We start from the raw sequence: 24,249 nt of genomic DNA, 5'->3' as shown, positions 1-24,249 counted from the left end.
TGGCTCGCCCCTCCCAGCGAGCGGGGCGGGAGCAGGAGTGGGAGCCCCAGGCCGGGAGTTGAGCCCCGCTCAGCCCACACCCACTCGAGTCACAGCGGGCGGAAGGGAAGGGAGGGAACTCCGGCGTGACACGATCCCATCCGCAAACCTCCAGCTCCCCACGGCTGCGGGCAATTCCCAGCATGGGGAACATCGCGTGTGTCCCGCAGGCACCTGGAGGCTTCAGGAGCTCCTTCCGAAGGAAGCCTTCGCTGAAGAAAGAGTGAGTTACCCCTGTTTTTTACTTTGGGGTGGTTTTCCAGTGGGGCTGGGTCCCCTCCGGGCTGTGTCCCATGGGATGTGCCATGTGGATCTGGGCTGGCAGCTGAGCCCCGCTCGGAGAACTCGGCAGTTATTTCATATTTCAGCCCAATGTCGGTGGTTTCATGGGGTGCTGGGCAGTGCCAGACGGGATCAGCTCGCCCCAAGTGCCTGGGATGGAATTCTGTGCCGGCAGGGAATCCCAGCCCTCTGGAGAAACACCAGCCCCCAGGAGAAACACCATTTATTTAATTTTGTTTTCATAATTAAACTCCACTCTGTGGGACAGGCAGGGCAAGGTGCAGAACACCTGATACTCCTTGTTTTAGCTTGGGATTTTCTTTATTCACAACACCCAGAACTGCAGTGTTTGTTGTGAAAAAATAACTTTCACAATAACTTCCCATAGAGAGGAAGCCCCAAATCGCAGCACTCTGACATACAATTTGACCTGTGTTTGTAAACCTAAAGGAGAAACAACCAAAAGTGTCCATGGAATCCTTTGGGCATTTGGGTGCTGGGCCAGCGAGGGCAGTGCTCAGGTACCACAGCCATGGGTGCCTGTCCCAAAATAGAGCTTTCCAGGGAATGCACAGCAGGCTTCCCTGCTTTTCCACTGCCTGTGCTCCCATCAGCTCAGCCTGCCAATACCCACACATGCACAGAGCAGATCCCTCCCCACCCCGAACACTCCAGGCTGCAGAAGAGCTCTACAGGGAACCAGGGTGATGATTCCTGGTGAACCTGCCAGCCCTGTCTGTGTCAGATTCAGTGTATGTGCTGGGCTGTGAGGTAGAGCCCCTAAACTCTGCAGGCTGAGAGTTTCTAATCAAAGGAGACACCAAACTGCCCCCTTGGTCTCCTGTGCTGCCATAAATTAGGAGCAAACCTTCAGGAGTCTGTGGGGTAAAAGAGAGGGGGTTATTTGGGGAATTTGGACGCTGGAGGGCTGACATCCCACCTGTGGTGGGGCAGCCAAGCCCCAGAGCACCTCCTGTCCCTGCTGACTCTCAGCTTCCCACGCTCACAGCTTCCCACGGAGATAAGGCTGGTTTCTGCTGAAATAGATGCTGCAATCTGAGAGAGCAACTTCTGGGAAGTCCCAGCAAAGCAGTCCCAGTGCTTCTTAACAGCACCAGTAACGGCGTGTTAGGAGAACTGGGGCCCTGGCTGGGAGTGGAAGGAAAGAGGGAGGAAAACCACAAAGGCAGAAATCAAACCTCTTTTTGAATATCTGCTGGTGTATCTGTACATATGCATCTCCACTCCAGGGGTTTTGGAATAGTTGTCAGGGCTGGATTTGGTCTTCATGTTTTGCAATGGAACATCTGGTCCCTCTGCTGATTTGGAGACACAGATGAGCCAAACTGATCATTTGGTTCTGCAAAGACCTGTAAAAAAGCAAAGAAACAGCAACAAGTGTAGCACAACCCCCTTTTCAATTCTCCCAGGCTGTTTCCCAGCCCTTTGCTGGGCTGGGATGATTAGAAAGCCCATGACAAATTGCTTGCTTGGTTTTCTGGCTTCCTTATTTCTGGGCAGAATTCACTGTGCGTCAGCCTGGATCTGTGTTTCCATGTGTGTTTTGGTTTTTTTTTTTCCTCCCCTCTATAGACAAAATGGCAAGAAAAAACTGCCCAGCTTTTTTGGTATAGAAGGAGGGCAGGAGAGCGATACGACCACAGACAAAATCCTGCAGTATATTCCAGCACCGGCAAGTACAAACACACCCAAACCCCCTCCCCACAGCTCCAAGAGTTTATTCCCACCCACCCCAAGGACAGCTCTTAAAAGGGATGATGGGTCTGGATCTGGGGACAGCAGCAGGTCTGTCTCAAGGAGATGGAACCCAGGAAGGGATGAGCCCCATGCCCTTCACAGCAGCAGAATTACCTGCCCCAGGGTCCCCATGCAGGTGTGGAGGGGACCTGCCACCAGCCAAAAGGTGTGATGGGGTGGAGGGGTCGTGCTGGGAGCCAAGCAGGGATGCCTCACACCCCCTTTTGCTCTTGGTTCTTTTGTTTCTGGGTTGCCTGCGAAGGAATGGGAGAATTAGAGCGAGCATTCGAAGGTGGGATGATTCATTCCAGGCCGAATTAGCAATGAGCCCTGGGAAGGTAATCAGGAAGGGCAGGTCTGTCTCGGGCTCATATCAGCCTTGTGGCCATATGGATCGTTTCCAGCCGTGCTCAGGGAAAGCAGAGGTGAAATGATGAACCCTGGTGTGTTTTGTCGGTCCCTTTGGGTGGGACAGGGGTGTGGACAGAGTTTGGGAGCCCTTTGGGCTGTGCTGGGCAGGCATCTCTCCCAGTGCATGGCAAATAGGCTGGGGGGATGCAGGGAAGGGGAACTGAGGCAAGGACTCAGTGTTAGGCAGAGGTAATTCCAGAGAAGGCACAGTTCCCTGTGGTTATCAGCTGGCATCCAGAAGGGTCAGACAGCAGAAACCAGGTCCCAGATGGATCCTGGATGCTTCCCCTGGGGTAACAGGATGAGCTGTCATGTTAGCATGACAGGAAAAGGAATCCTGCAAGAGGACACAAGAAAGGTCACCAAGAGCTTATTCATTTGGGAGTGTAGGATCTCTCCAGGGAAGGAAGGAGGGTGGAGCAGTTTTTTAGCTGTTACCCTCACCTGGGGGCATCTGGGATGCAAACTCTCTGCTCAGCCACAAGCTTCTTGTGTGGCCTGGAGAAAGCCTTGGCTTAGACCCTTTTCCACTCCTGTGTTTTGAGGAGAACCAGGTGCTGTGGGGCCAGGTTAGACAGGAGCCACAAGCACAGGACTCTGATGCAATCTCAGAGGAGATGGGATCACCAAACCTCTGGTCATGGCAGGCAGTTTGCGACCTGGGCAGGTGACATCCCCTAAAACCAGCCCTCTCTGGACCTGGCACATACACCCAGCACCTTTTGCTCCCACCAACCTCTGCCCTGATTCCCACACTTCCCAGTCATGGCTCCTGTGGAGCCTCAGCAAAAGCAAGTGGGGGAGGATGTGGCAGAAGAGCTGCACTTCTCATTTGCTTCTTTTATCATTAAACAGCAGCTTTCAGAGCCCCGGGGCACCAGCCTTGCAAGGCTGAGCTCTTCCTGCTGCCTGGGCTGGTGATTCAGCTGGGAGTCACTGGGGTCTGCAGGAGCTGAGGCAGGTTAATTAGTAACTTGCTCTACCTGTAGGATGAGGCGTCTGAGACTGGGGGGGGAGAGAACATGTCAGGGCACTTGCAGTGCCAGAGACCCGCTGCCTCACCAAACCCTGGGAGAAACCAGGTTTCCAAGGATTTGCACTGCCTGGAACCCAGTGGGACCACTGAGCTAACGGGAATGAGGCTGGTCAGGATGGGGCTGGGGGAGGAGGGTGGTGGCCCCCAGCACAGCCCAGCCAGGGGAGTGAGCAGCTGTCTGGAGAGGATTCCACAGGAAGGATAAATCCATTTTTTTTGTCTGCACACTGAGGCATCCCCATGGTTTTGGGGGGTGCCTGTGACATGGGAGCCTGCAGCTGGAAGGGCAGCAGTAGATTCCAGGGATGTGATCCCGTTTTGTCCATGGTCTTGGAGTTGCTCCCAAGTTTAGCCACTAAATCCATTTGTCTTCTCAGCCTCACTGCAAATCCTCACAAGATGGGGTCGTTAGATCCTTGTTTGGGAGAGGGAATATTCCATTTATCTTATTTCTTGCCACATGAACAGTGACCCTGGAAACTCTCCCTCCTGACCGCAGGAGGATCCCTCTGGAAGCTGACAGGTTGGCTGAGCTCTTTGCAGCATCCCCAGCTCCCAGGCTGCTTTTGCTTCTTGGTGCCTTATTTATTCCTGGCAAGTTTGGCTGCCACGTTCCAGGCAGCAGGATTGCCCAAGCAGCTGGTAGCTGGTGCTGTTCCTTATCTCTGTTCCCATAATTTCATTACCTTGTCCTCTCCCCACTCCCTGTTTCTGGCTGCCCTTTTCCCAGCGGTGTTTTGTTATTGCTGCCCCAGCTATCAGCTGCTTTTTGCCCTGACAGCAGCTCATGGCACAAATATAATCTTTTCCTACACTGGGCTGCCTCTGTGAGACCTTCAATGGGCAGCCAGGGGATTCCCTGGGTTCTGTTGGGAAAGCTGGAGGGAGGCTCTGAGCAGAGAAAGGGTTAAGTTGTGTCCTAAAAAGAGCAACCTAAAGGAAGGAGCCCCAAGCTTTGCAGGTGAAAGGGCCCCATTACTGGTTCTGCAGCCCCCTGTGCCTGGAGCACTGGCCCTGCCATGGCTGGCAGAGGGGTGAACCTCATGCCAGAGGGCTGAGTCACAGAGGCCCCAGCAAGACAGATCTATCTGGTGAGCTCTGCTGCTTCCTCATCCATCACGGGCACACGCAGCTGTCTCCTTGGCACGGGGAGCTGGGAACGGGCACACGCTACTGCTGGGAGCCCCGGGGTGATGGGCTGTCTCTGATCCCGCCGAGCCCCGGCAGCCCTCGCCCTGCTCATCCCTGGAAATGCTCCTTTGGAGCCCTGGGCAGCCCCGTGGAAACACTACAAACCTTCCCTCTCATGTCTACCCTTCCCTTTTGCTTGGGAATCAATACCTGGAGTCTGTGATGTGTTTAATGAAGCTGATAGTTAAGACTCATATGCAAGTGGGGTGTAGACCTGGAGGGAAGCAGTGGATGGGATACAGCTCTTCCCTGCTCCCCAAGGAAATGAACCAACCCCCAGAAATAAGAGCATTATTCCCAGAAAAACTGCAGAAAGAGCTTTTCACCCCTGGGATTCAGGCAGTATCCAGGCAGTGTGACAGCAGCTCCAGGCTGTGAGCAGTGCCATGCCATAGGGGTGTGAGGTCTTGCTGCTGCACAGAAGGAAGAATTCCTGTACCAAATAGGAAAGCAGGGAAGCCCCCAGCCCTGAGTGCTGTCTCCTCTCCTCAGTCCTGGCTCTCCTGCAGTGCTTTCTGGCTTCCCGTAGCTTTTCCAAGGTTTTTGCACTGGCACTGAGCAGCTTCACAACTCAAAGCCTCACAGCTGCTTTTATGGCTAAGGAGTTCTGCCCCAAAATTGTCTGGCTCCTGAAACAACAAACTCCACCTAGAGAATCTGAGGGTTCTGAGATGGGAAGGCTGAGGAACCAGGTGGAACTAGAGCAAAGAAAAGCTTTCCACTAACTAGTGGAAGGCACACACTGTGTTTGGTTATCCCCCATCAGTTCTTGTTCCAGCAGATTTCATTAGGGTGGTAAGAGGTTTGTCTGTGAAGTTGGGATACCCTAAAAGTAGAATATGCCTCTGCCCCCACTCTTTCCCAACCCAGAAACCTCACCTTTAGGTCAGTATCTCCTCCCAGCAGTAACTGAACCCCAGCTTCACACTGGCATGGAGACCCAACAACAAATAGCCCATCCTGGGCACCTGCCCAGGGCGCTTTGCTGAGGAATCCCTTCTGGGAATCTCTTCCAGACATCACCTCCCAGTTCCTCTGATTTGTTTTCCCTGTATCCTTGGTACAGATTTTTCAGAACCAGGAAAACCAGAAAGAAAACTTGGACCAGAGGTTCCCCAGCCTGTTCAAGAAGGGACGAAGGAAAATGATTGTCAGGAATCTGGGAAAAATAATCTACTACTCCAAGGTCAAGTTTAAGTTCCAGCACTGCCAGGTAAAACTGAGGCACCTGTTTGTGAGTGTTCCTCTACCCAGGTATGGCATGACCCTGCAGGACTGGGAAGGAAAGTGTAATTCTGGGAAATGTGACTCAGAGGCTTTCTCGGGCTACTGCGTGGCCCTGGGATGTGCTGGCATGTGGTGCACAGGTATCAGCTTGTGCACCTGCTCCCATCCACTGCTGGGCTGGCAGCAGATCCACAGCAGGGATGTGATGGTGGCCCTTGGATAAACTTTTCTGTGCTTGGATCAGCCTGAGATGAGAGGGAGATTGGGAGAGAAGGTGTCCTGAGATAACCCCCTCAACCCTGTCTCTTGTGCAGGAGGTCAATGACTGTTTCTTGGAGCTGTTCCAGTCCTACCTGTACTTCCAGTCTGTGGGCTCCAATGGACTCACATACCAGGTAGGGCATCACCTGGACATGCCAGGGCAGTTGGGTGGTATGGTCAAGCTGGGGACACTGGGCAGGGGGGATTGGGCCAAGGGGCTCTGCTTCTGGGGCTCCAGTGGCCTCCTCTAAGACATGTCCCTTCCTGTGGATGCCAAGATGCTGGGAGAAGAGGGCATTTTTTCCTAAGGCCTGTACCCAGGGAACCTCACTTTCACCTGGGTCCTTGGTCTTGTCTGTGGGCAGAGATAAAGGACCCCACAGAGGTGGGAGAGAGGCTTGTGCAGGGCTGGCACAGGACCAGGGATGGGAGGTGTTCAGGCTACCTGGAGTTGCCTTTGTGAGCACCAAGCACAGGGAGCTGAGCCTTGGCAGGGACCTACAGGGGCTCCTACAGCTCAAAATCCCACTGGTTTTGGTGCCTGTGGTAGTCCTGGCCCTGCTTTCTGGACCAAGAGGATTGTTTTTCATCTGCAGCCTGGACTTAATAATCTGAGAGGACTTCTTCAACATTAATTAATCTGTGGGAGAAGGTGGAAAGAAAAAACTGAGGGCAGCATTGGGGAGCTCTCCTGGCAAACTGCTCATCAGTCTTTTAACCTGATGTTGCTGGTGAATTACAAACAATAGACTGTTCTGCACATGCAGCCAAAAAATCACAACTATAAAACAAGAAGCCCTGAATGTGCTATCCCTCCACAGGAGTGAGTAACTAAAACTGAGCATGGCTGTTTAGGAGATGATTATAAAATGATTAATTGTCTTCCAGGTGACTTTAGGCTGATGCAATACATCAGTACAATGTCTCGAGTCACCCACTAAGTCAGCCTTCAACTGAAAATTCACATGTCAAGGGACAAACAATATTACAGAATCTCCTGTCTACTTTATAAACAGCTCCTTAGTTTATTAATTCTAGAGGAATTAAAAAGGAATTAATGTGCCAGTACTGGCCCCAAGACATTACAGCCATTAGCATCTTTTATGGAGCTTGTCTAGAAAGCCCAAAACAGGGAGTACAAACTTATCACCTGTTCTGTAGTGGGAATCTGAAGATCCAGAGTCTAGGAACCAGACAGCTCCATTTTTCTTCATGGTCAGTTCCATCCTCTGGGTTTCTTGGGTTCAGCCACCATTGTTGTGCTGAGGTTTCTCCTAAAATGGAAAGATTTGGGATATAAAGAAGGAGTTCTGTCAGCATGGCAGAGGATTGCTGCAGTACTGATCCCACTGCCCCCAGAATAACAGTGTGTTCTCCTTCTGCAGGGCCTGCTGCCTTTGAAGGAGCTGAATGTGTGTGAGATTGAGGCAGGGCAGGGCCCTGGGCACCAGGGGCACGCTTTCCGCATTGCAGGTGGGTGCCTCTTGTTTGCTTTGCACAGAGGGCAGGGGTGTATGAATCAGGCTGTCTCTGCTCTCTGTCCCACCCTGATCTAGTCCAGGGAACAATCACGTTGTGCAAAGAGGTTGCAGGGCCCTGAAGCTCTTCCTTCCTCCCAGAATTCACACCTTTCTATTAAACACCTTGGCAGTGATGCCCAGGAAAGGGGTTGGATAGGGAGGGCAGAGGAAGGATGGTCCTGTGTTCCAGCCAGTTAGTACTGTGGGGACAGTTCCCACCTCTGCCCACTTATTTGAATGAAAAACTGGAATAAAACTCCTTCTCCCATCTCTCCATGTAAACCCCAAGGACAGGGAGTGACTCCAAGCAGACAGGGCACTGTAGGGCTCAGTTCAGTGCCCAGACATGAGTTACTTCTACAGTAACACCAGTCTGGTGCTGTCAGGACCTGATACCACTCCAGCAACACTTCCCTCACCAGCCTGCACAAGATTTTTAAACTTTTCTCAGAGTGGTCTTGCTTTATAAAAGATTTCCTGGCATGACAACCTGTCTGCAGCTTGGATAGAGGCTTCTTTGGACTCAGTCATTGCTGAATTACAGAGCTGCAAGCCCCCAAGAGTACAGTTAAAGCATGAAGTTCACAGGAGTAATTAAATACCCCAGTAATGATACAGAACCAATAAAGCTCATTTGTGTCCTAGACCCACTGACTATTTACTCTGGTGTCCTCTGTTAGAGGACAAAACATGACATAAATGATAAAAAGGATCTGGCACAAATGACCTTTTAATTTTAAGGGCTCTCCAACCCTTTTTGAGAGTCTGTAAAATGAAGGAAAACTTCTCCCAGGCATAACCTGTCAGAGGTATCTGCTCTGGGGTGGGGGGACTTGTTCTGCTTGTATGAAAACATGCAGGAGTGTGGCTGGGTGGAAAATTGCCTCAAGCTTTGTTGGGTTTCTGTCCTGCTTGGGGGAAGAACAAGCCCAAACCTTTCAGACAGAGTGCTGTGTATATTCAGTGACATGAAGAAACTGGGGAGACAGTGATATTTAGGATTGCTGGGAGAGCAGTGGAACAGCTTTATTTTCCTGTTAGAGGGGGAAGAGTCAAGGCATGGAGGGAATAGGAGCCTTCTTGTGTCCTCACATAAGGTCAGGGTGGAAATCTTTCCATCTCATGACTCTGAGACACAACAGACATGCATCCATTCTCTTGTGAAATCCTGTAGCATCAGTAGTTCCCCATAACTGCACTGTCAGGGGTAGTTCAGTTCATTGGAAGCTGTTGCAGCATCCCTGGGACTGTGGAGATGGAGCAGACAAGCCTGGCAGCATTCAGGGTGTCCTTGGTGCACAAGCACAGAGAGGTGAACTATGTCTGATTGTCACCTGGGTTTTATGGTCCCTTCCTTGTCCAACTTGTGATGCTGATGGAGTTACTGTGCACCTTGAGTTACCTCTGCATCCCCTGAAGGTGTTGCAGCCCTTTAGTGTCTCCAGTCAGATTTGCATGGAATAAACTGCTCCTGCTCTGGGAAGGAAGTTCCTTGCTTCCAGTGCTCCTCTGAAAGCATTAACAAGGAAGGAGGAAGGAGAAGGCAGAAGGAAAGAGCACGAGGGCTGGCACAGGTTGCTCAGCACGGCTGGGTCATGGTCCTGCCATGAACGTGCCCCTGGGGCCAAGGGCAATGGCAGGAGCTGAATTGGCAGCAGCCACTTGAGGCTCTGCTCAAAGCCTCCTGGCAGCTCCTGCAGCAGCTTCAGGCCTGTTCCAGGCTTCAGGCTTGGCCAGGAGTGTCTTCTCTCATTTTCTCTTCCTCTGGGGCCCTGTTTAGATGTGGCAAAGGGAGGAGCCCTCAGGGTATGTCTGCAAGGCTGGCTTTAGGGGAGGTGGCAGAGCCAGCAGTGCCATGCTAAGGGTCATGCCCTACCAGCACAATTCCTGCTGTTTGTGTAAGGGCCTGGATGCCCAGGGAAGTATCCAGAGTTGCCAGAATATCTAGAGAGCACTAACACCCTCTTGGCTTCTCTACAAAAAGCAGGGAATCCCTTTATCTTCATTGCAAAGACAGGGAAACCAAGGGAAGAAAGAGGAGGCAGAACTCCAGAGCCATAGACACTTGGATGCCCAAAAAATGCTTGACACCAAATGACTTTAATGGATATGGAGTCACTCAGGGAGTTTCTGCTCCAACTTCCCCACCTCTGCTTTGTTTATTAGTGCATTTCCTGAAAGGCAGAAGTGTTTCAAGGTCTTAATTAATTGTTGTTTATAAATAGTGCGGGAATTAGGGTACTAAAGAAGGGCAAAGTACCGTGTTTATCTGGTGCACGAGCTTATCTGAATACTTCCAAGTCCCGCAGAGCCAGACCCTACTGAGCTTGCAGGAGGCAAGGTTTAATAGGAGATCCCTAGTAAATTATTAATCATAGCATACGTACTGCATCCTGTCAGAAATGGTTATTACCATCACCAGGTTATGTCTGTAGTGAGTAGCAGAGGGTGTGTAGACTGTTTTGCTCGTGCTATTAAATGAAGGAGGACTGGAAACATTAAAATCAACAAGATATAAAGCTGTTCCTCCCTTCAAGAGTATGTCTGAGGTCAGCTCAGCTTGTCTGGCACAGATTATGTTTGGTGAGGCAATAAATAAACCATGTCAGAAAGCTACTGGTGTTCCACGTATTGAGAGGCAAAGTGAAACTAAGAGATAGCATGAAACTTTCTGTTGTGATAGTCTCTGCCCACACAGATGCTTTTCACAAGCTGCTGGGAGGGTTAAACCTGAAGTCTGGCTATTGAGTTCAAGCTTGACTTTTGTGCTGCCTTCCATTTTTGTTCTTGGCCTGGTTTTGGGTTAAAAAGGATCTGGTGGTCAGAGCTTGATATGTCTGAGAAGGTGCTGGAGCAGTCCCAGCAGTCTGACGTGAGAAAACATGCCAATAAAATGGCAGGAAGGACTGGATCATGATGTCAACAGAGCAGTGGTCTCACCACCACCCCGTGGTGTGATGTGCAGGGTGTAACATTGCTGATCATTTATGCATGCTGCAATCTGTGCCCTTATCTGCCCAGCTCATCCTGTGTCTCACATGACCAGGTCCTCTGCTGAATCCCCTTATCATATTCTGCCCTACTGAGTCAGAACTGAAGCAGTGGCTTTATCACCTGGAGAAGCAGATCCAGCTGAATGGAGGAAGTCTTGGATTACCTTTCCTTTCTCAGGTGAGTGTCTCACGACCGTGCCCTGTGCTGAAGCCTCAGAGCTGGGAAGCTGGGATGGTTTCATTTTGCAGCTTGTCTTTAGTCTGGTTTCCTGTACCAGAAGGGTGCAAAAAGAAAGGTTTCCAAGAGGTGTTTGATAGCCATTGGCAGGGGGGTTGTGCTGAAAGGAAGACCTGCCACCCACAGGTGCCACCACCACAGCCTCTGAAGGGTCAGAGGTTTGGATCTGGCTCAGAGAAACTCTCACACATTTGGGTGCTTGTGCAATTGCCCGGAGATTACAAAACATCTGGAGGAGGAGATTGAAACCTAGAAAACAGGACTAGATTCAAGAGACTTTCTCTTCCAGTCTCTGCAGGGTGTTTTAATTCCCTCCCTGTCTCCATCTCCCACTTCTCAAACAGGGAGATCTCCCTTTGAAAGGCAATTTCCAGGTGATGCTTGGTACTAAGACTGACTATTCAGTCCCAGCTGGAAAACTGGCCCCTGCACAGATTTATTTATTCCTTCCTGCCTCTGCCACACTTAAAAAGTGCCCCGAGATGGGCCATGCACTGGTTAAACTGTGGGGGGAACATGTCTACCTGCTGCTCAGTTTGCTGCTGTCCCCAGAACGGCTGGAAGCAGAGCTCCATGGGGAAGGAGGAGCTGCAGTGGTCTGTGCAGAACATGCCTGTCCAGGAATGGAGAGGGACCCAGCGGGAATCCCTGGGCAATGTCCTCTGTGTCTCCAAAGTGAAGCTTCAGCATCTGCCATTCCAGGTAGGATATGACCCTGGAGAGGAACCTCCTGCCTTCACAGCTCAGGAAAGGGGTGGATGGAGTGACTAGTGCAGGTTCCTGCGTGCCTGATGCCACTGACCCAACGGGTCCCAAGGGTCATCTTACCCACATGTAAAGGGTAAAAGGTTTCTTAGTGCTCCTGTGGCCCAGCAGTGGTGCTTGGGGACACCACAGGCACACAAGCACATGCACAAGCACAGGGCTGACAGATGGAGCTGGCAGGAATATCCCAGTGCAGGGAAGCAGCTTGGCTCTTTCCGAAGAAATCTCCCAATGCAGGGAAGCAGCTTGGCCCTTTCCAGAGCCCTTGCCCCAGGCTGCTGTCAGAGAGACAAAGCAAAGGGCCCTCCAGATCTGATCCCAGCCTGGCTCTTCACAGGCTGTTCACATCCCTCTCCCTCTTTGCTTTCCAAGGAGCAGCATGACCGGCTGTTGGTGCTTTACCCCTCCACACTGGTGATAGTTTCTGAAGAGTGTAATGGCCTCTGTTTTAAGGTAAGTTCATTTTGGACCAGCTTCCTGCTCTCTCACCCATCCACAGCAGCTCTTTCAGCTCTTCTTTGCCTTGTTGCTCCCCTCCACCTGCGTTCCCTTGTGCTCCTCTTGTTGGCAAGGGCTTTCCCTCCACGCTCTGCTCCTGTGCCAGCTGGCAGGTGAGCAGGCTGAGGGATGTTGCAAGGTATCTTCCCATGAGAAACACCTTGCCCTCCTACAAGCCCAGGGGGAAAGGAGCTGGCTGCCAAAGATTCCGAGTCTCTGGGAGGAGGGAGGCTGGCATGTTCCAGTGTGGTGGTGCTGGCAGAGAGCCCGGTTCGCCTGCTCAAGACAGGAGCTGGAACAGCCCCAGAGAGAGCCCCTGAGGGGCTTTGCTTCCCAGGCTCTGTGCCATGGGACCACTTGGAAGCTGGGAGCATCCAGGCAGCACATCTGATGCTCATGGAGGAGGGCACAGGCAGGGAGGAGAGGCTGCTGCTGGTGCAGTGTTTGCTGCTCTTCCCTTGTGTGGAGCAGAGCCCTGAGCAATGTCTGGCCATGGCAGTGGAAAGGACAACAGGGACATGGAGGTCTGAGTGTCCCAGGGCATGTGAGACCAGTTTCTCTAGTCTAATGTGTCTTGTGGGAGCGTCAGCACAGACAGGCAGTGGCACTGTGCAGTTTGAGTGCCCCTTAAACCGACTGCCAACATCCATTGTGGCACTTGGTGACAGGGTTTAGTGGTGAACAAAGCAGTGCTGGGTTAATGACTGGACTTGATGACCCTAGAAGGCTTCTCTAACCTTCACAATCCTGTGATTCTGTGATCTTGGACATCATTGTGATGGCTAATTAGCAGCCTTGTGCTTTCTGGTCCTGTTTTCTCTGTGCTGGAACAAATGTGCCCAAAAGAGCAGTGAACTGTGTGTGAACCTGCGAGTGCGGCAGCCCCGGCACACGGCGGGGCAGAGCTGGGCTGCTCCTCCACACCAGCAGCATCCCTCTTAGTCACTGAGAGAGCAGCCAGTGACAAGGGAGCCCTGCAGGGATGGAGGGCTTGTGAAATTCAGCGTGAACTCACTGGGGTCCTCCTTGTGGTTCCATATCATGCAGCCATGCAGGACGCTTTTAATTCAAGGGCTACCCATGGGAAGATCTGTATTGGCATCTCTGGGGAGGAGATGGCTGTGCCTCAGTGGGAAGGGGTGTGACCAGTCACAGCTCTCCCCATCCTCAGTGCAACAGTGGAGGGTGTTTTCCAGCAGCTGGTGGCTTGTGGGACACACCTCAGGCAGAGCTTGTTTTCGGGAACATGTTGTTTGCAGCTCCTGGGAATGGGGCACCCAGTAAAAGGGCCCTGGGCTGGGCTCTCTGATTAGCTCATCTCTTTTGAAACCTTAAACCAGCTTTGTCTGCCCCTGTCCATGCAATGTTCCCTCTTCCCACGGTGCAGGAGCTCTGGTCCCGGGGCTCTGCACAGCCGGGTGCAGGCAGGAGGTGATTCACCAGCCTGTGACACTGCACTGGGAACCTGATTTTCCACAGGCATGTCTGGGCACAGGAGCCTTCTCCCAGGGCTTCTGCAAATTAACTTCCCTTCCCTGCAAGCAGATGCTGAGCCCTACAATTTGTGTGTGAGGGAATAGCCTGGCCCTTTTGTTCTTGAGCTTCATACAAACCACAGGAGCTGCCGCTGCCAAGTGTTTGTGTGTGGGACAGGGAAGGGGAAGGCAGGGGCCGAGCCTGCCAGGATGGGGCTCACCCAAATCCACAGGCTCTGGCTCACTGCTGGTGGGAAAAGGCCCTGGGCGAGGGGTAAACCAGCAAGGGGGTTGCTGCTCGAGGGGCAGGTTCACCCCATGCCCAGGGAAGGCTGGAGGGCTCTCTGCAGCCCACATGTGTGGTTTGTGGGATGCTGCTGCACTTCCTGAGCTGGGACTCTACCCAGAGGGTGTTTCAGGATCCCCGTGGACAGAGAGCTGTTGTTTAGGGGAGAATGGAGCAGCAGGCACCTGGGGAAGGCCTGTGCAGTCATCCTCGGTGGCAGGAGCTTGCTGGGAAGTGCTGGAGAGCTGAGGAGCAGCACCTGCGTCAGCTGAAATGTCAAACTCCAGCAGCAAAGGAGTCAGGGAGCAGTGCATGAGCTTTCCCTCCCTCCCAAGGTCAGCCTTCCCGAGCTGCTCAGCCCATAAATCACTGCTGGGGCAGGAGGAATGCCACAGGAGCCTGTGTGTGCCCACAGGCTACTGCAGAGGCAGCTGCCACACAAACCACGGACACCCCGTGTGCTCCGCAATTCCCTCATGGCAAAGTTGTCACGTCGGCTGCATTCCCAGAGCCTTTCCAGCTGGCACAGCTTGGAAGTGAGGGCGTGAGGAGGAGTTTCTGCTAGACACCTTGTTTTGCAGCCCCTAAGCTTAGGCAAATGAATCCTGATGGATTGCACCTTTGGCAAAATGCTTCATTCCTGCTTTTTGTGCATTTCCTCCACTCCTGGGCATAGAGGAGAGTGGCATGGGGTGGGTACCTTTGTTCCCTGAGCACTACCCAGGCCCTGTGTTTGCCATCCTGCTCAGGAGCTCCATCCAGGGCTGTTGCCACCAGCTGCCCCTGCCCAGTGCTCTGTGCCCACAGGCAGAGTTAGGGTGACATCCAGGTGAGGGGAACAGGAACAAAAATATCATATATTCATTGTTTTTGCTCTGCTCAGAGCATGAGGGAGAGGAGAAATAAAGGGATGAGCTCATCTGTGTGATGTTTCCAGTGCGGAATCTGTTTCAGTGGCTCTCCCAGGGCTGTCCCTGCCTCATTTCTGCAAGGAAAATTCACCTGGGGGAACCCCAAAGAGAGAGGAGTGCTGCATCCAAATTCAGTGCTGACAAGCCCTCGACCCTTGTGCCCTGTCGCCCATCACAGAGAATTAAGCTGTCAATGGTGACACTTAAAAGACAAGGGACACTGGGTGATGGCAGAGGGGACAGTGGTGGATGTGCACTTAGGGCCAATAGCACATGGAGTGTTCTAACTCCAGATTTTCCAGGGACAGGCTGCTTTAGCTCCCAGCTGACAGGAACAGGCTGTGAGGTGCCTGCCCAGGGCAGACCCTGCTCCTGTCTCAGGAGTGGCAGTTCACAACTGTGCCTTGTAACATGAGAGCTCACGTTTCACCAGCTGGCATTTGCAGGGCTCAGCCCTGTCTTTGTAAGGCTTTGCAGGGAATGGATTGTGGACATTCCTCCTTGCAAGGCTGGAAGTCCCAAGTTAGCAACTAAAACCTCATTCAGGTCCATATTTGCAAAGTTTTCCAGAGAAGTCAGAAATTTCAGCCGTTAAACTGCTGAAAATAGAAGGAGAAGGGAAGGAGTGTTTTTCCAAGCTCAGATCTCAGGAGGGACTTTGTAAGAACAAAGCTTACAGATTGTGTCCAGCAGTCACACTGGCTCCAAAGGCTTCTTTCCTGCAGTGAGGCTGGTGGTGGGAGAGAGTTGGAAGCAGGGAGGGACCAGGCTGGGACAAGTGCTGGAGGCAGAGCTCTCCAACAAGGCTGTGCCTCACACATGTGAGAGTACAGAGGCCTCCAAATTCTCATCCACCTTAGCAGAAGCTTGGGTGCCTCTTGTGTCCTGCAGACCTGGCCTAGGGGATTGAGGCTCTGAGGGAAAAAAGGGAATTGCCAGCATGGCCAAGTTGCCCCTTCTCCCCACGCCACAGGAATTGCAGTCAGGCTCCTGCCAGCCTCACTCCATCCTCACTTCCCTCCTCGTGCTCCCAGAAAAACTGTGCACAATGCTCCCAAAGCCTCTTGGCTTCCCTGATGGGAAAGCCCCTGTGGAAGTGGAGTTTCACTGCCAGGTGCCTGCAGAGGCTCCAGCCCCAAAGTGGGCAGGGGCAGTGGGGTTGTCCTTCCCACTGTGCCCATGTGCCCTGTGGCATGGACTGGGAGCTCTGCTCAGCTTTGTTGTCCTAAGCCAGCTTCTCTCTCCATCAGGGCGAGCTGCCACTCAATGCCATCCAGGTGCTTTTTGAAGAGAATGAGAAAACCTCCTTTTTAATCGAAGGTGGGTGTCCCCACGCCAAGGGGTGTGCTGGCAGCAGCCATGGGGCTCCTGGGGGTTGGGCTGGCTTCTCTGAGCTGCCCTGGCACCTTCTCAGCTGTGTCTGCTCCTGTCAGAGCCAGGCTTTGTGAACTGCACTGCCTGGAAATCTGGGCCCCTCCATGCCCTGGCTGTGCTGCAGGGCCTGGCTGTGCTGGTGGAAGAGGCTGGGAGACAGCACCAGGAGTGCACAGTGTGCCCCTCATTTAGACCTGGGCTGGCACTGCCCTGTCCTACATCCAGCCTGGTGCAAACAGCACCAAAGGCAGAGCCATCCCATCGTCCCTGCACCAGCACCTCCAGATCCTGGGAGAATGTGGGGAGGGATGGAGCAAGAGGGTTCCCACAGGCTTCTCAAGGAAGCAACACGGAGCCAGTCAAGCCCAGTAAGAGCAGAGGGTGCTGTTTTCCCAGGCCGGCTGATCAACTCCATCCGGGTGACCTGCCGCAGTTACGAGGATTACCAGGAGTGGCTCTACTGCCTCAAAACAGCCCAGTTTCGAAACGCCGACTCCTCCCTCTCCGGATCCGAGAGTTTCTCAGGATCAAAGCCACCACACCCCAGCCAGGTAACAGACACGTGGGAATCAGTGACTGTCCTATCTCTGGCCACGTGCAAGCACTCCTGTGACACAGCAGACTTTGTCTTCAGGTGCCCTGCTTGAAGGCTGCCAGCATGTTGCTGAGACCTGGAAGTTATTTGAAGCCCTGTGTGACATTATATAGGCAAATATTATATTGAATTCCTCCAAAAGCAGAGGCCTGGACACAGACTGTGGCAGTGGTGTGCAGTGAGGAATTGGCACAAGGGCATTAACAGGGTCTTGGACTCGATGATCCTTGTGGGTCCCTTCCAACTCAGGATATTCTGTGATTCCTGCAAGAAAGAGGAGATCCTCACTGCCAGCTCTGTATCCAGGATGGGGAACAAGACATGAGCACCCTTTTCCTGCAGTGAACCTCCCTTGTTCACCCTGGTCACCTCAGCTGGACCCATCCACCCTAGAGACAGAACATCCCACACACTGTGCACGGCCACAGGGCAACTGCTGGCCATGGGGACACAGCTCAGATCCCAGGGGCACCAAGGGCTGTGCTGGGCTGGCAATGCTTGGGCTGGGGAGGGCTGTGCCTGTGGCCATTCCTACATGATGTTCTTCTCCCCATCCAGTTCGCCAGCAGCGGGAGAGGGTCCCTCTCCTCTGACGGCCGCACGAACTCCTGGGCGTCGGGGGGCAGAGTGGCCACGCTGACACACGTGTCCCAGACCAGTGGCTCTCTGCCTGATGGACAGTCCTTCGTGCTGATGCCTGAGGGCCGCCTGCTCGAAGACCCCCTCTCCCCGGGCTATTCCCAGCCTCTCCATGTAAGTGAGCCCCCCAAAAGCCCAGGGAGCATGTGGGATGGACACTGCCTTTGAGCAGAGCGGGCTGGCATGGTCAGTGGTGGCTGTGTGCTGGAGCAAATCCACACCTGGAGCTGTGTTTGTCCTGCCTCAGCCTTTGCTGATAAGGGAAAAGGCTGCCGAGGTGTCCCATCCCACTTCTCTGCTCTGCTTAAGGACTGTTGGACAGATTGCAAAAGGGCAGATGGAGTGGGTTCAAAGGCCAGGAAATGGCAAAATGAAAGTTGCAGGTGGGTGGGGCTGATGGGCTAGGCAGGATTCTGCTCTGACCCTGCACAGCATTTGGGTGTCCAGGTTGTAAGAGCATGTGGGGCAGGGAGCCAGTGTAGGACCATCCTGATCCCTGAGTGCAGGGCAATGCCATGTTCCTGGGGGTACCCTGAGGAGAGCCAGTTCCAGGGTCTGTCTTCTCCTTTCAGTGCCTGGCACAGGCCAACTGGCCAAGCACAGGGCTGCCCACACAGGACCTGCGGAGGGGAGGCAGCGCCAGGAAATCCAAGGGCAAATGTGGGCCATGCAACCAGCAGCTGCCCAGCCAGGACTCGGAGAGGAGCATCTGCAGCCTCATTCCCGAAAATCCCAACGGTGAACTCCCGTCCCCGGAGTACAATGAGCCGTACTCAGCACACAACTCACAGCATCACCCCACAGCTCCCCCGTCACACCGGGACCTCAGCAGTGTAAGGGGGATGGATATGGGGGGGATGGATCCTTTTTCCTGAGAAGGAAGTTCACCTTTTTCTTGCAGTGCCACTGGCAGGGATAGGTGTTCTGGCAGGTGCTCTTGGGCAGGTGTGAAATCCATTTCCATTGGAAAATGGCCCGTGGGAGGTGAGGTTAAACATGGCAAGTGGAGCCCTGACATGCTGGGCACTAATTTCTGAGTCAACATGACTGCCAGTGCTCTGTGAGTAGGAGTGTTATTGCCTCACAGGACACAGCCTCTTCTTCCAAGGGTTTTCCAGCATGTGTCCATCAGTGGTTTCGTGTGTGATGCCGTGTTTCCCTCCTCTCAATGAGTGTTCATCAAGGAATTCCCCTTGTTAGCACAGACAACACAGTCAGGAGCCAGTCCCATCATCCCACAGGGATAAGCAGCGTTTGGGACTAGTTACAGGCAGATTCCTCACTCCAGTCCCTCCTGGGGATGAACTGCAAATAGAGACCAGCACGCCATGTTCCTGTTTCCATTCTGCCTTGTAGCTCAGCAGATGGAGCTTGGTGACAAGTCTGCCCTCAACAGCTTCCAGCTCCCTGGAGAAGCCAGCCATGTCCTGCTCCCACTTGTACACTGATCCCCATACACCAGCTCCCCCAGTGTTCCCAGTGGGGCAGGCTTTAGCTTCCTGAAAGAGGTACCTGCTCTTGCTGCTGGTTCCAGCTGGCCCTGACTCAGCACACAGGCTTTTGGCTCCAGAAATTGTGCCTCGGGCCATTTCTTTTCCTGCCGTCTGCCTGAGCCTGAGCAGGATGTGGAAACTCCAGACCTGCATTTCGAGGTGGGGCAGGGCATAGCATAGTTCCCAGTTTTTTCAAGCCAGGGCAGAGTCAGAAGGGAACAGGTTTCCCCTGTCTTATCACTGGATGCCAGTGTCACAACAATAATCCCAGGAAGAGCCAGAAACCACAAAACAAAGGCAGAGACTGAGATGTGCTCCAGTCTACAGAAACTACAGATGAGTCAGACACAGAGACCGCTTTATCCACCCAAAAAAATCCCAGCTGTGATAACTGAGTGCCTGTTAAAGGCTACAGTTCGAGTTTTGCACATTTCTTGGGAAAAGGCTGTTTCTGAGTCTATGGCTGGCATTTTCCATGCTGGTGATGACCTCCCTTTCCTTGGAGGGTCTTTCCTGACTGTTCCCTGTCCTTTTGCATCCCCTGGGTTGCCAGTAGGTTTCATCCTACTGCCTCCACACCTGCCCAACTTGCACTGTGTCTGTGGGTCATTGTGAGGGACCCGTGGCCATTCTTCCTTTCCCATCTAAGGCCTTCAGGATTGGGGTGTAGCAGAATTTCTGAGGAGGGCAGAAAGCCTTGGTTTGCTAAGTGTGTTCACAGCAGGGCTGGTTTAGCAGGTGGGGAGCAGCAGGTCAGGGTTCCCAGCTCTCCATAGCAGGTATCCAATGCGGAGTTTGCTTTGCTCTAGTTCCTGCAGTGCCACAGACAGATGGGTCCAGCACAGGTGAATGGATGCCCAGCAATCCCTGTACCCCAGCACCTTTCTCTGGAGAAATGGAACTGCCAGCCCCTGCCCAGTGGTCACTGCAGAGAGGTGCCCACAGCTCCCATCTACAGCACCCCTGGCACCTCACACCGGCTCCAGCTGCGGGCACCTGCTGAAGCTTCTTACCTGGAAGAGGTGAGATTGTAAATGCAGTCCTGGAGCCCCACACTGAATGCAGGGGAACACGTGGGGTACAGAGGTCCCAACTTGACTGGAGTCTCACTGCAGGGCTCTTTGCTCTGTGATAGGGATCATCCTGGGGAGCAGGGAGTGGGGAACCACAGAGGGCTGATTCCCTGGTGTGCAGTATCCCAGGACTACAGTGTGATGTCATCCTCATCACTGTGTATCTTTCTTTCCAGATCTCTTCTCTGCGAGAGGAACATCTGGGCCCTCCACTGCACCCACCAGGTGAGATTTTGGGGGTTGCTGGGGTGCTGAACCCTCCCTGCCTCGCTGATGTGTGTCTCCATCAGCATTGTTCAAAGCAGGGCTGATGCTCTTTATCCCTCCTGCTTCCTGTGTGGGACCAGTCCTGTGACCTTGCCCTGTGCCTGTGTCTGTCTGGTGGAGACTCCTGTCTTGGTCTCACTGACTCCCAGCTCACCTCTCACATGTGGGGACCTGTGGCTTGTTCCATGGCACACTTTGCCCTCATCTAGTTGCATCTGGGCTGTGATTTTACTCACCCTCATTCTGACCCCTTCTACTGGCAAAGGAGAAGGTGACCTCTGGGCTGCTACTGAGCTCTGTGACCCCTTTGGTCTGTTCTCCTGCAGATGGGAACGTTGGAACATACGACCTACCAGATTCCAGCTGCCGCGACTCCGCAGCCTTCCACGACTACGCCGAGCTCCAGAGCTTCCACAGTGACTTCAGCTATGACAACCTGTGGGAAGCTGAGGAGAAGGAGCCAGGCACCCCACACACCTCCCCATCTCCTGTCCAGCAGATTTACCAAGTCTAAGGGATGGTCTCCACAGCCAGGAACAGAAAGGCCCCCGGGCTCTTTCCTCGCTGGGCTTCCCTCCAGGGTGAGGAGCCCACGGCACACAAAGCAAAGGGAAGAGCCCTGCCCTGCTAAAGGCTGATTCTCATGTCCTGGCAGGCCCAGGGTTTGAATTTCTCCCCTAAATCTGGGGATGGAGGCAAAGCACAGCAGCAACAACCTCTGTGGACATAGAGCAGCAGTGTGTGTGCCATTCCAAGCAGAGTGCTCAGGGAGCCCTGGCTAGGGAACAGCATTCCCTCCTGAAAATCAAAGGATGAACAAAAAGGGTCTGGCTCCCTCAGATAAAAGGGACTGGGTGTTCAGAGGGAGCAGTCACTGAAAGCCCAAAGAAAAGGGTTGCTTGGTGGCTGGGTTGGTTTGATTTCTTTTCCCCAGAGCCCTCAGGCTGGTCCCTCTGAGGATCCACTGATCCCTGAGAACAGATGTTAAGCCAAACCTTCCTCCACTGAGCTTTGACGTCTGCAAGGATGCATGAAACATGCCCCATCTTGGTATGCAAGGTTGGTAGCAATAGCTGTGCTCATAGGATTGTCTTCCTGCAAGATCAGAGTTATTGGACAAGAAATGGAGAAAAACCTCACCAGATCTGAGCAGAATGAGACTTTCTTTCCAAGTTATACAAAAAAACTTCCTGCCAGTGCTGGCTCCAAACCATGGTGGTGTCCTGCAACATGACAAGCCTGACACCTTGTCAGGTGGAGTCTAGAAAAGTGCTGCCAGCAAACATGCCAAGTGACTTGTGTTCACCAAGGTCTTCCCTGGAAAGGATGCTCCAGGGATTCCTCCTAGGGAATACCTTCTTTCCTGCCACCTCTCTGCACATGTCTGGGCTCACACTGAGTGCTGCCTGTGACTGTCCAGGCAGGGAGGGAGAAAAATTCACCACAAGCCAAACTCCAGCACAGCCACAACCCTCTGGTGGTCAGAGCAATGCCAGGGTGGGCTGTCATCTCCCTCTTCACCCCTCTGCAGCCACAGCAGGACCAGGGCACAAACAACAGGGGACAGAGTCTCAGAGCTATTATTTCCCAGCCTCTTAGGCCAGATCCTTTAGCACATAGAAGGTCAGCAGCAAATCCAAATGTTTTTACCTGAGGCTCCAAATTCTTAACCTTTGTTCCCCAAAGAGGCTGCAAACCAAACACTGTAACAAAACCTCTATTTTTGTTCTTTCACTGGTGCAAAACAATCTGGGAACTCTTTGTACTTGAATATCAGCATACTACATTGTATTTTAATTTTTTTCACGTATCCAACAAAGTTTACATGTAAAGTTTGAGTGGATTCTATGTATTTAATGTGTAAATGTGGCTGAGTTATGGACCTATTTAATTTTCTAGCTGTGGATGGTGTTCAGTACTGTAGAATGGGCAGCTGTCTGCACATTCATGAGTGTGTTGGTTTGGGCCTTGTAGGTGTTATTGTTTTGTTTCAGGTTTGCTCTTTTGGGAAGATTTGTATCCAATAACCACCAAATTATCTATTTATTCAGAACTGTGCTAGGGAACATCAAAAGCACATGTATGCTGGGAGGTCTCCATGCTTTTGAGCTCCTAGAACACGTTGACTTTGAACATGGTCATCATCATCTTTATAATTGTGTTTCAACAGAATATCTGCAATGTATCAAAAGGGAAGATCCCCTTCCTCCTGGTATTAAAGTTCTCTTGTGGATTTCTGTGAGATTGGACAATTTCAATACACATTTCCCCAGAATAATTTCCTTCTCTCTCTCTTTGCCACCACCTGGTTTAATGAAGGTGATTTTTAGCCCATCGCTGCTGTCCTTTCCAAAGGCCTTCCTCCCCTGAGACCTTGGGGCCCTGTGTCCAGGAGGATTCCAGAGAACTGACTGTCTCTAGTTTGGGTCAGGCACCTGCAAACATCTAATCCTTGAGCAAAGTCTCCCCAGTGTTTTGTCAGGCAACAAAACCTTGGTGGAGATTTAATGCCAAAGCTCATCGGACTTTGCTTCAGCCCCATGTCCTGGAAAGGTGCTCTGTAAAATCAGTCACAGATTCATAGAATGACTGAACAGTTTGGGTTGAAAGAGACCTTAAAGCCCATCTTGTTCCACCCCTTGCCATGGGCAGGGACACTTTCCTTTCTCAGCAGACTCAGGATTTAAAAACAGAGGGTTTACTCAGAGCAGCACTTGATGTCTCTGTGCAGGTGGAACTGAAGTGGAAACTGGTACCTGTAGCACACAAAACACTTCTTATTTCCTGAAAAATGGATTCATCCTTCATCCTGGCTGCAGCAGAAATGTGATGGAGACCAGGCTGTCCACAAAAGGCAGGTCCAGTGCTCTGGAGCTGCCAGCAAGGCTGTGCCTGTCCCGCTGTCAGCTTGGTCACAGGATAGCTGTGTCTTTATTCACAGAGGCAGATGAAAGGCATGAGATGACACTGGCTGCCAATAATTCACTCTCTGACAAATGATCTCTCCACCCCCCTCACTCCCTCCAAGTGTTAAAAGCCCTGAATCAGGTGTCCAGCCCTCTTTTCCATAGCTGGAAAACCAGAGCAGTTTTTGACACAGTGTGGGCTGCTGGATTTCTCTCTGCTTTCTTAATTCCAAGGCACAATTTCAACCCTTTTTTTCTCAAAGAAGAAACAGCGAAGAGATGTTTAAAAAAATAAATAAAATGGAGCTTGTAACCTGCTGCTCTGGCTTTGGGAATTGGGAGAAAAAGTCCCTGTAAGTGAACACAAGGTGTAGCAAGTGAGCCCGTTGCCCATTTTTTAATTGTCTTTACAAAGACACTCGAGGTTTGGGAATTCCTTGGGGAGCAGTTTGTATGAACGTGTCTCTTCCTGTTGGCTGCTTGAGAAACCACAGCTGAGGTGTGGGAAGGACCTGCTGGGCAAACCTGCTCCCCTGATCCTGCCAGGAGCACCCCTGAGGATGTGCAGGATCTGCTCTGGTCTGTGATGAGCAACTCCCTCACTGCCCTGTGGGTGGGAGAATCCACCAAAATATGTCGGGCTCTCAGGGCTGGCCAACCGACCCGGGCAACTGGTGCTTCTGTCAATGCCAGATAAGAGCGGGGTCACTGCTCACCCTGCTCTGCCTGCACCCCCCGTGCCTGGCACAGCACCAAACCCCCCAAAATCTCTCTGAATTTCAGGGAAAAGCCAGTCACAGCTCAGAAACAGCCACAGGAATGTCTGTGGGAAGCTTCACTCTGGTTTTATGACAGAAGCAAAAAAAAATCAGAGTGAAGGAGCTGCCCTGACTGGGAAGAGGGGGAGAGGCATCTGCTTCCAGTGGGCACTGATATCCAGGCCAGATGAAACAGCAAGTCAGTCCTTTGGGGTGCACCTGCCTGACTTTTTCATCTGCTTGGCAAGAGAGG

General features: G+C 52.5%; 1 protein-coding gene across 1 annotated transcript; it reads left to right on the top strand.

Moving 5' to 3' along the window:
* The first annotated feature begins 78 nt into the window (after positions 1 to 78).
* On the top strand, positions 79 to 22,565 carry PLEKHN1 (pleckstrin homology domain containing N1). Its single transcript, XM_071575677.1, has 15 exons — positions 79 to 262; positions 1,915 to 2,014; positions 5,784 to 5,930; positions 6,259 to 6,339; positions 7,591 to 7,678; positions 10,772 to 10,896; positions 11,509 to 11,658; positions 12,094 to 12,174; positions 16,142 to 16,211; positions 16,662 to 16,816; positions 17,419 to 17,613; positions 18,072 to 18,332; positions 19,802 to 20,014; positions 20,242 to 20,290; positions 20,659 to 22,565. Exons 1-15 carry the CDS (start codon positions 183 to 185, stop codon positions 20,844 to 20,846), a joined length of 1,983 nt encoding a protein of 660 aa, XP_071431778.1. The 5' UTR covers positions 79 to 182; the 3' UTR covers positions 20,847 to 22,565.
* The last annotated feature ends 1,684 nt before the right edge of the window (positions 22,566 to 24,249 follow it).

The sequence above is a fragment of the Pithys albifrons genome, chromosome 22, assembly GCF_047495875.1.
Source record: "Pithys albifrons albifrons isolate INPA30051 chromosome 22, PitAlb_v1, whole genome shotgun sequence".
NCBI classification, from domain to species: domain Eukaryota; kingdom Metazoa; phylum Chordata; class Aves; order Passeriformes; family Thamnophilidae; genus Pithys; species Pithys albifrons.
This window is presented reverse-complemented; position numbering and strand designations above follow the sequence as displayed.

Bases quoted from the DNA above. Each gene is read 5' to 3' on its own strand.
- PLEKHN1 (XM_071575677.1), top strand. From the start codon at position 183: ATGGGGAACATCGCGTGTGTCCCGCAGGCACCTGGAGGCTTCAGGAGC. The intron at 10,897-11,508 runs GTGAGTGTCTCA...TGCTGTCCCCAG, and splicing joins GATTACCTTTCCTTTCTCAG to AACGGCTGGAAGCAGAGCTC. The intron at 12,175-16,141 runs GTAAGTTCATTT...TCTCTCCATCAG, and splicing joins GTAATGGCCTCTGTTTTAAG to GGCGAGCTGCCACTCAATGC.